The 9709-nt window shown below is 44.7% G+C and overlaps 1 protein-coding gene across 1 annotated transcript; it reads left to right on the forward strand.

Annotated features, from left to right (window-relative positions):
• Positions 1-1607: 1607 nt before the first annotated feature.
• On the forward strand, positions 1608-8556 carry DMRTB1 (DMRT like family B with proline rich C-terminal 1). The gene is made up of 4 exons (XM_069862783.1): positions 1608-1962; positions 3555-3787; positions 5010-5154; positions 8266-8556. The coding sequence occupies exons 1-4, from the start codon at positions 1608-1610 to the stop codon at positions 8349-8351; spliced, it is 819 nt and encodes a 272-aa protein (XP_069718884.1). The 3' UTR covers positions 8352-8556.
• Positions 8557-9709: the final 1153 nt, after the last annotated feature.

Genomic DNA, 9709 nt, shown 5'->3' on the forward strand with positions numbered 1-9709 from the left:
AGTCTCCTGGGGAACATGGTCTGCAAGAAGGAGCTGATTACATTTGCACGCGTGCTTTGCTGCCTCCAGCTCGCAAAAGGAGCTGCTGTGCATGCAATCCAGCACATCGTTTTTACAGAATTTGCGCACTGTGGTGGTGTCTCCCAACTGATCTGCTGTGTGCCTGAGCAGATTTAGCCTTGCTCCTGCACAGGATCCCTGAAAGCGTGGGTGCAAAGGCATCACTGAGAGCCCCTCACAAGAAGCTGCTACAGAAACCTCTGTCTGCAACTACGACAGCAAAATCTGCAGGCTGGGATTGTGGCTGTGCTGGGTGGTCTAGGGACTGTGGCAGCCGTGGATTTGGGTCTGAATTGCTTCCTAGAACAAGCCTGGGCTTGTATGCTGGTATTGTGCTTAAGGAAAAACATCTCCCCAGGAGACAGAATCCTTCTGGAAGCCTGCAGGGCTCAGCCCCGAGGTCCTGCTGGGTCTTTTGCAAAGTGTGAAGCCTGGCCTGGATCTAGGCTGATCCTTGGGGGTTTGCCAGGCACAGGGGCTGGCTGCTCACTGCTAGGGCAAACCAGACTGTTGCCGCATCTCTTAAAGGTTCTGTGATGCCAGGGCTCGATGTAGAGGGTGCACTCGGGTCTTGCAGGAAGGTTTGCTCCAAAGGAAGGGCTTCTGCAAGGCTGCTGTGAAACATACTCTGTTGCATATTAGAATTGTTTCAGAGCAGCAGATAGACCTTATCTGCTACTCTTGAAAAGAATCGGTGAAAAACTTCACAAAAATTTAGTTTATTTTGATGGTATTCTTTTTAATGTGGAAGAAAATATTGGCATCTCAGGGTTTTAAAACAGAATTAGGTATCGTATAGGAGAGAAAATCAGCAGTGTGTGCATTACATTGCAAAATGGAGAGTTTTCTCCTGGAAACAGGCTACTGTGTAAATCACGCTTTGTAGCTACCAGCAGTAACAAATAACAAGTGCTTTCTAAGCAACAGTGGAACTGGAGCATTCCTGTTATTTCTAATTGTGAGCCTGTCTTTGTTTTCAAAGAATACGGAACCGAGGGAGGAGACAGGTCTTCAGCTGCCACGTGCTTTCTGCCTTCATCTTAGCACCTTGTTTTGAAAAACAGAATGATGAAAGTGTGGATTTTTTTCTGCTTAGGCCGTCGCTCCTCCGTATCAAGAGGAGCACGCTGCAAATTGGAAACAAAATGGAACTGTAATCCCATGCCTATTAAAAGCAAAAACAGGCGAGAGGCGGCATGGAAGTGTACGCAGATGTTAAACTTGCCAACATGGAAACCTCCCAAGAGTCCTGTAAAGGACACTGTGCTTCTCTCCCTCGCACACCCCGCCTGTCCAAAAAGGGGAAGGTGCTCTGAGGTGGAAGCCTCGCTCTCCAGCCGCCCATCACGAGCTCCAGCGCGCACCAAGGGGCCGAGGGGGAGGCGGGCAGGGAGGCTGCCGGGGCCCAGGCGGTGCCTGTGCCAGGCTGCCCAGCGCAGGGCGATCCCCACCCGCGCCGTGGGCTCCGCCGCCCCGCCTGCCCCACTCTCTACACCCCCTGCCCCATATAAAGCACACCCGGCAGAACCCAGGCTGCTGGCGGCGCCATGGAGGCCGATGAGGCAGCAGCAGCGGCAGCCAAGCCACCCTCCCTGCGCACCCCCAGGTGCTCGCGCTGCCGCAACCACGGCTTCGTGGTGCCCGTGAAGGGCCACGCCGGGCACTGCCGCTGGAAGCTCTGCCTGTGCAACAAGTGCGCCCTCATCTCCGAGCGCCAGAAGATCATGGCGGCGCAGAAGGCCCTGCGGCGGCAGGTGCCTGACCCACCCATGCCCGCCGCCCCCGGGGAAGGCCCCGCGGCCCTCGAGCAGGGCGGCCTCGAGGCGACCAAGGGCAACAGCAAAGGCGCGGCGAGCAGGGGGCCACCACCACCTCCCGGCGGCCCTCCCTTCTGGGACTATGGTAAGGGCCCCAAAGCCTCGCCCCCTGTCCTGCCATCTTGCTTTCCACACTCTTCTCCCTCTTCTCTCCATCTCCCTCCCGCTCTGTGTCTTGGGCTCCCCGCCCATCTCTCCCTCCGTCCTTCCTTCCTCAGCGGCCACAGGTACCCACTCTGCATGGTGAACACGCAGCCCTGCATTCGCGTTCCCTTCTGCGGGGTTTGCACAGCCACGGTGGGAGCGATGTGCTCGGCCTCGCAAAGCTGAAACTTGAGCAGGTGGCTTTTCCCTGGGAGGGAAACCACGCTGCGAGCCACCCAGAGACATGGGTGTCTCTCTGAATGCTGTCTCGCTGCTTATGAATTTACAGGCACAAGCCTCCAGCAAGAAAAGTGCTAAAAACCTCAACAATGGCAGGTAAATGGGGAAGTTACTACTGCAGTTGCCTGAAGCAACCATTTTATGATAGCACTGTAAAAGAAAGAGACCTTTTGGCCTTAATTCCTATAGCAATGACTGGATTTGGCTGGGATCACTTGGTATAAAAGTGCATTTGGTATTTAAGAGCAGAGCATAGATTTTGCAGGTGGAACAGTTGTATGGTCTGTCACCTCTTAAATTGCTTCCTTTAATAGAGTCTTTCATGTGACTTGTCTAGTTTATTACTATTTATTACAGTAACTTCATACTATTACTATTTACTACAGCAATTTTACGGAAATCCCTACTGACTGCAGTCATCATTAGTCTGAGCCTCTGGAGAGTTGGCAGCTTGCAAGACAAAATGCTGTTCTGAGAAGCCCAGAGGAAAGACTCATTTCAGGCATCTCTAGTTCTGACCTAATCTGTCAGTAACTGTTCCCTAATTTTTTATGTTTGTTTCCTAAGAAAATTATCTTTATGGATGATGATAAGTGTACATATACCTGTCAGTTCATCCCTTTATAACATTTTTAACCTGCTGTCCAATTTAAAAAAAAAAAAAAGGGACAAATTGTATAATTCTAGTACTCCAGAAGCTGACCTACTCTCGAAGCAAATTTTTCCACTTCTCTACCAACAGGAGGATGTGCAGACCCTATTTGTATTCAAATAACCTATCTTATTTTCTAAGACTTCAGAGAGGCCATACAAGATTTCAGGTGCAAGATAAAAAACAAAGAAAGTAACTGATTTCTGCATCTGAAAATGCCTGTGTATGTCCCTAAAATTGAGCCTTTGTCTGTAAATTAACATAAGAAGTGACAGATGGGGCTAAAGTTAGAACTCTATAACTCTGTAGTTCTGGTAGTTGGAAGTCTTAAGGTAGGTTGTTTTGCTGTTGCTGATGTACTGAAAGAATAAAGTGCTGCAGCCAGTGCTTTGCTAAGGACTAGCTTCACGATTCACAAGGCAGAAAAGAACACAAATAATTCCACATTACAGTGTCATCTGCTGCACCTTTCTTTAGTGCCTTAAAAAAAAATCACAAAAAAAAATCATGAACAGCTAAGTATGAAATCAAAGGGCCAGATTCTCCTGTCTGAGAGTAGAATTGGGTCCTGCAGCTTTTTCTACTGAACTTCATAGAATTGCATGGATACTTTTATTTGTTCTTTTCTCATTGTTCCCTAGCTCACCCTCCTTTTCCTCCAGAATACATGGTCAACCCAGAATACCTGGAAAGAGAACCTCCGAAAGTGTACCCTGGATGTTCTGGGGTATATCCTTACAACCCATTTCCCATGGGATTTGCCATCAATCAGCCAGGCTGTAGGGGAGCACCATCACCTCCAGAGATATCATATCAAAGAGGTTTCCGACACATTCCTAGCAACTACGGGCCGGGGAATGCAGCATCTGTGTCAGTAAGTTGCGATCTATTAATTACCTCTGGAAATACTGCTGTCTTTGCTTTAAGCTACCTTCTTGCTGTTAAAGTAGCCATGAAAAGTTATCCTGCTTATCAGTTACTTCATAGCATTTTGATGTATTATGCTGAAGAAAACATTCACAAGGGGTGATGTTAATAGTCTGACTTGAACCCTGTAGAGCAAACACATGTACTTGTAAGGGGCCAGATTTTGTGAAGCGGTTTGAGGCTTACAAGTCCTGCTAACATGTGCAAGAGCCTTTTGGAATGATGGCAGCTGGACACTTACTGTGGTCATTTTATGCCAGCGTAGGTGACACAGAATCCTCACTGAGAGGTCCCTCTCCTTTCCTGTAGGACAAATCTAATGGAGTGGAAGAATGTCAGGGCTTGGCACAGAGAAGCCACAGCCACAGAGTAGAACAGGGGAAAATCAGCTTCTACAAGGAAGCAAATCAGCAGGGCCTGATACTTCTGTTCTGAGACATTTGTTTTCGCAAAACCAGTGGAAAATTGTGGTTAACAGAAGTTTCAAATTAAACATTATGTTTAGCCCACACCTTCAAACCACACAGACCTGGTAAGAAACAAGATACTGAATTGTCTTTAAGTTATAATGGTGTGGGGGCACTTCCAGTTCCTTTCAGTGCCATCAGTCACAGTGGTGTAAACTGGTAGTGTCCGATTTTTGTACCACAGTTGGGTGCATTATCAGAATTTCAGCTGGCGATCACAGGAGACAGCGGCTCTGGGGTACCGTGTGGTGGCACTGTAGAGCCACTGACTTCTCTGCGCTCAGAGCAGAATCCGTAACTAGCAGGGAGGTGGTGGCTAGGAGGATTTTCCTAGGTTGCCTCTCAGTTGCATGAAGACTTGCACACTTGTTCAGTGGAGATGTACTGGGTCAGTGGTGAAGGTGAGCCGCCCATGGTTTATCCACTGCTCTAATGAGATGCCAGAACAGATGAGAGGACTTAGAAATCAGTTTCAGCTCTGCTGCTGTGTAACGTGCTGCTACTTTTCAGCTGCAGCACGTTACACAATGCACAGGCTTTGCATGTGCTAATATGCGCATGGATGTGGCAGCAGATAGCCACAAAATGGACCAAAACCGTAGTATTTCAGGTAAAAGCTGAAACAGAAATTGTTTGATACTGTAGATGTATCCTGGAGAGGATCTTTAGATGGGAGATGCTTTGCTTTGTGTGTTTCCACAGATTCCAGAGGGAGGTGGAGATTTCCATCAAGGATACTATGCTTCTCTGCCTCAGTTCATCCCACCAAGTTTTCTGCCGGGGATTCATTACCTTCCTCCGCCCCTTTCACTGAATGTGTTGGCTGAAACAACCAAGGAAGCACCTGGTAAGGAATTACAAGATGAGACCTTGGAGATACAGTTTTAACCTGGTTTCAGTACCTAACCACAGAGGTGGAAGCCTCAAGGGACCCTGATTCTAGCTAGCTTTCAGGGTTTCTGAGATCAGTGTGACAGAGCCAGGACTGAGATCCTAAAGTCCCAGGACAAATTTCCAGGTTGTATGGCTCTGGGAAGGGCTGACTTAGGAATACCCGCCTGACATGCTTGGGCTTTCTAGCTGACAAGCACCTCAATCTGATGCAGACGTTGGAGGCCCCGGACTCAGAGCCATTCCAGGTTATGATCAGTTGATGTTCTGAAAATGCAAATATTTTTCTAATAGCTCATCTGTGGGACATATTTAAGAATGGTTTGGTTCTGTTGCAATTTAGACAAAATGTTAACAAAAATAGGGACTAACACGGCATAAATAATATGAAATTCGGTGCTTATCTGAAAAATCCTACATTTTAATTGCTGCAAATGAAAGATTGAAGCTTCAAAATGTCAAGTTGTTTTCACAGGTTTTTAGATTTCTGGCATAGGCTAAGTCTTTGTACTCCTCTCTTTTGAGTCTCTTTCATGTATTGTGCCTACATGTGGACATATTTGGGATTATATTTGCAAGTTTTTCATTTGGCTGCAGCTAGCTGTGACCACAAGAGGGTAGAGCTGCTCACAGAATTAACCACTAGCACTGGATCAGTGAATAGCCAGTTTTATCTTAAATTCTTTTTGAAAATACAGAACATGAGACTAAAAAATCATTAATGTTACTGTTTATGAAGCAGATTACAATAATCACACAGGGAAAAAACAAATACCTTGTATAATACAGAGAATAAATAGATAAGTGTAATTGCCTCACTTGAATTGAAAAGATGTTGATGGTGGCTATCTGGGACAAAATATAATTTGGAGGTTTTTTGGCCTGGTTTCTCAATAACATAGGGCTTGTGCGGGCCCATTTTCTGTTAATTTTCAACACCTCAGTTGTTATCCTCAGCCAAACATACCTGTTGTGATCATAGGCCTGCATAATATTGATCTGCCAGGGAAGCAGCTGCCTCCCACAAACCCATTTGTTTGCAGCTGTGACATGCTGTTTGGCTAAGTGTCAGTTTGTACTCAATTCCTTGCCTGGTGTGTGTGTGCCTTGGCCAACAACCAAGTGCCTGCCAGACATCCCAGCAGTGGGCACATATCTTCACAGCAGCACGAACATACCTGCTTCTTGTCTGGCTGGAAAGCCAAGAGACAAGTAAGCAGGAGATGTGGTGGACAAGGGGAATATGAAGAATATGTCATTGTTGGGGGTGTACAGACATCGTAGCAACGTGAAAGTATTTTAAGATACTGACAAAGGCATTAAGACTTCAATGCAGCACGTAGGAGATACTGGTGTATAATTGAATGGGCTGAATTTGAGGGGAAGAGAGGAAATTGAAGGCTGGCAGGCAAACCAGAAAGCATATGTGTTGTTTGACAGGCCTTGTGATTTGGAGGGGATGAGATCGAAGGGATACTGCAGTAGCAGAAAGCCTGTAGGGAGCTTTAGCTCTTATATTGGAGTGTGGGGGTATGGGAAGGAACTGAGAGTAGCAGACAAACATGGGAAACATGGAGAGGAGTAGTGGTATTGTGTGAGGAAAACAAAGGAAATCCAGCCTTGTATTGGCAGAGTGAAGTTGTACTGGCCAAACAATCATGAAAACAGACAGTGGGATAGAGAAGAGAGATCATGAGAGCACCCCCCACAGAGAGCAAAATGCCATCTAATGACCTCAGCCCTTATTACACACCAGAGAAATGCAGGCAAAAAGCTGTAGGAAACAATGTATCATGGATTGTGCTGCTCAAAGAACAGTCCAGTTTTCTTAGTAGTACAGAGAAAGAAGAAATTAATTCCACTACATAGCATTTTCTTCCCTCCAGGATGTGTAGAAATTTGCATTTGTGCCCCAGTGAGGGGGGAATACTTCTGCATGAGGTCATACACAAAATAGTCTGCTGGCAGAAGATGCAGATGTAGAGGGAAGCTACAGTGAAACTAATAATTCTTTGATTCAGGAATTTAGGATGCTTGAAAAAGAGAAAAGCTATAAGATATGGATGTGTTAGTATTGCAGCATGTCTTTTTTCCCGAGAAAGAAACTGACTCAAACCTGCAGTTAGACTTGGGAACAATGTTCCTTCAGAGATGCCTCCAGAATTGAGGTGAAATGGGCTCTTTGGCAAAACAATTGCAGGAAAATGGATATAGAAAACTAGCAGGGGACAGTTGGTGAGAAGAAATGTCTGCCCAAAGGGAATCTGAGATGAAGACAAATAAAAAACCCCCAAACAAGACCTGTGTGAAAAAGATTGTCCAAGGCTAGAATTTGTTGCCTCTGAAAGGTTTGAGTCAGTAGTTGACTCCAGTGAAATGACTGAGGCCGTATAGGTTTACAGCAGAGATATGAAGTATAGGCCATGTTGTTACACAATTTCACGCAGTATTGACTACTAATGTTATGGAGATTTGACAAAATAAGCAGAACAGATGTCCAGCAAAACAGCCGGTGCAGCATCTGAGAATAGAGTCTGACTGCAGCCACAGGAAAAAAAAAACCCAAAAATTCAAGTCACCTGTGAGGATATGAGGGAGTTTTTCATGCAAATTGGAAAGAAAATAATTTTCAAAATGAAAATATCTAGATGGATTTGAAGAAGGAATTATTCAGTCTGTAAAGGCCTTTGAGAATTCACAGGTGTGTTAAAAAGGCATGGCATAGATTCGCTGCAGTTAAATGAGCAAAAGAGTCTGCCTCCTACTTCTATTCCACTGCAGCTTCAACACTCAAAACATTTTTGCTACATATCTTTAAGCATGGCTGAAACAATCAACTGCTGCCTGAAGTGTCGTATCTCAGTTTGGAGAGCTGAACCTCTTGTTGTCAAGCAACTTTGAATTAACTGGGTTGAAAAACAAAATGGATTGACAAAAGTAATTTTGCATTGAGCATTTACCTCTGAAAATGTGATTGATACCAGCTGTAATGCAAACTGAAATGCACGGTTTGGGAGTTTTCACTTGCTTAACTCTGACCTTTTTCTATTCTTCATTTTTATTTTAGCTACTGAAGCTGACGGTCAGGAATCGGAGTTGGATCGTGAACCTGGCCAACCATCTCCATCCAGAGAAGAAACAAATGGAGAATAATCTTTAGATTCTAAACAGTAAATGTGCTGGAGAAGAGCTGGGTAGCAGGCAGCACCATTTTCATTACTGAGGAGAGTGTTAGTTCATATGAGGGTAGAGTGACACTGAGCAGCCACAAAAATCAGAAGAAGGGAATTGGTCCCTTACCTCACTTTATGATCATCTTAAAGCTGCCAGGCTCACAGCTCTGCTTCTATAGCACTGTAAAACCTTGATCCTAGATGGGGTTTTCCAGAGCCATGATAAATCCCTTCCCCTCTAAACAGGTGGAAGCAACTAATGATGATGACTCTCAGTTTGTTTCATTTACTGAGGTTAAATGGCTCCCTGATTTTAGAGTGAGGTCTTTGAGCCACATACATTCTGTAGCTTTCTCATGTTCATGACAGTAGTCAAAAATGTGTTGTTTGTATATCAATTTCCTGTAAAGGAAACCTGGTTTTGAATATTATGGAAAAGTTAAGTGATGTGGAGCCTGAAGACTGAGTGAGAGAGGATGGCAAGACAGTCTAGGTTGGTGATTTACTTGGCTGCCTACGACATGATTCACTGGAGTCAGCAGGCTTAAGAGAACAGTAAGTGCTTGGTACACTTGTCAAGAAGGGCGTGGGAGGAATTTGCAGAAAGGTCTGGTACAGGCTGAAATCCAGTGCCTCTGCATTGTTTTCTGGGTGAAGTGCCTTTAAGGCACCTTCCATTCAGGTTGGGGACAGACTGATTTGGCATTGCTTCTTGTCACACAGGCTTCAGGATTTCGAATGTCTTTGAAGGTTTATACAGAATTTAGATTTGTTTAAATCAGTACAGCTGGAACTAAGCAGTATTGTTTGTTTCTAAAGGACTCATGTAGACAGCTTTATACGTGTATATTGGAATTGTGCTGTGGCATAAGGTGTGAAGGGATTGCCTAGGAAACTAGGACAAAACACCAAGTGGAATAATAATTAGTCAAATCCATACGTATTACAACTTTCAATGATAATGTTTAATTAAAAATGAAAGGTACATTCCTCTCCTGTTTTGCCTAGAGGAACAGGTTTTGTAGTAAGTGGATCAGTTGTTAATGTTTGAAAAATTTGTGGAGACTTTTGTATAGTTAAAAAAATCCATATTAAAATGTTGGTACAGTTTTGATGATTTGAGGCTTGCATGTTTACACAAAATTTTTCTAGCCAAATGTCAGATGTTGCCTTGACTGGCTCTGTGTAACAAACTTGTCTGGAGAGAGATTTCGGCTTCACTATTTTTCTTCTACAACTTTTGATTGCTGCTTTAGAGGCAAATGCAGTACAATAAACATTCTTGTTTTCTGCTACTTGTATTAATAATTTTTGCTCAATGCAAGATGTAAAGAAATC

Source organism: Phaenicophaeus curvirostris, chromosome 8 (assembly GCF_032191515.1).
Source record: "Phaenicophaeus curvirostris isolate KB17595 chromosome 8, BPBGC_Pcur_1.0, whole genome shotgun sequence".
NCBI lineage: Eukaryota > Metazoa > Chordata > Aves > Cuculiformes > Cuculidae > Phaenicophaeus > Phaenicophaeus curvirostris.

What these genes read in the sequence shown, in the direction of transcription:
- DMRTB1 (XM_069862783.1), top strand. Translation starts at nt 1,608, where the DNA reads ATGGAGGCCGATGAGGCAGCAGCAGCGGCAGCCAAGCCACCCTCCCTG. An exon ending in GGAATGCAGCATCTGTGTCA is followed by an intron (nt 3,788 to 5,009) that starts GTAAGTTGCGAT and finishes GTGTTTCCACAG; the next exon opens with ATTCCAGAGGGAGGTGGAGA. An exon ending in AACAACCAAGGAAGCACCTG is followed by an intron (nt 5,155 to 8,265) that starts GTAAGGAATTAC and finishes TTTTTATTTTAG; the next exon opens with CTACTGAAGCTGACGGTCAG.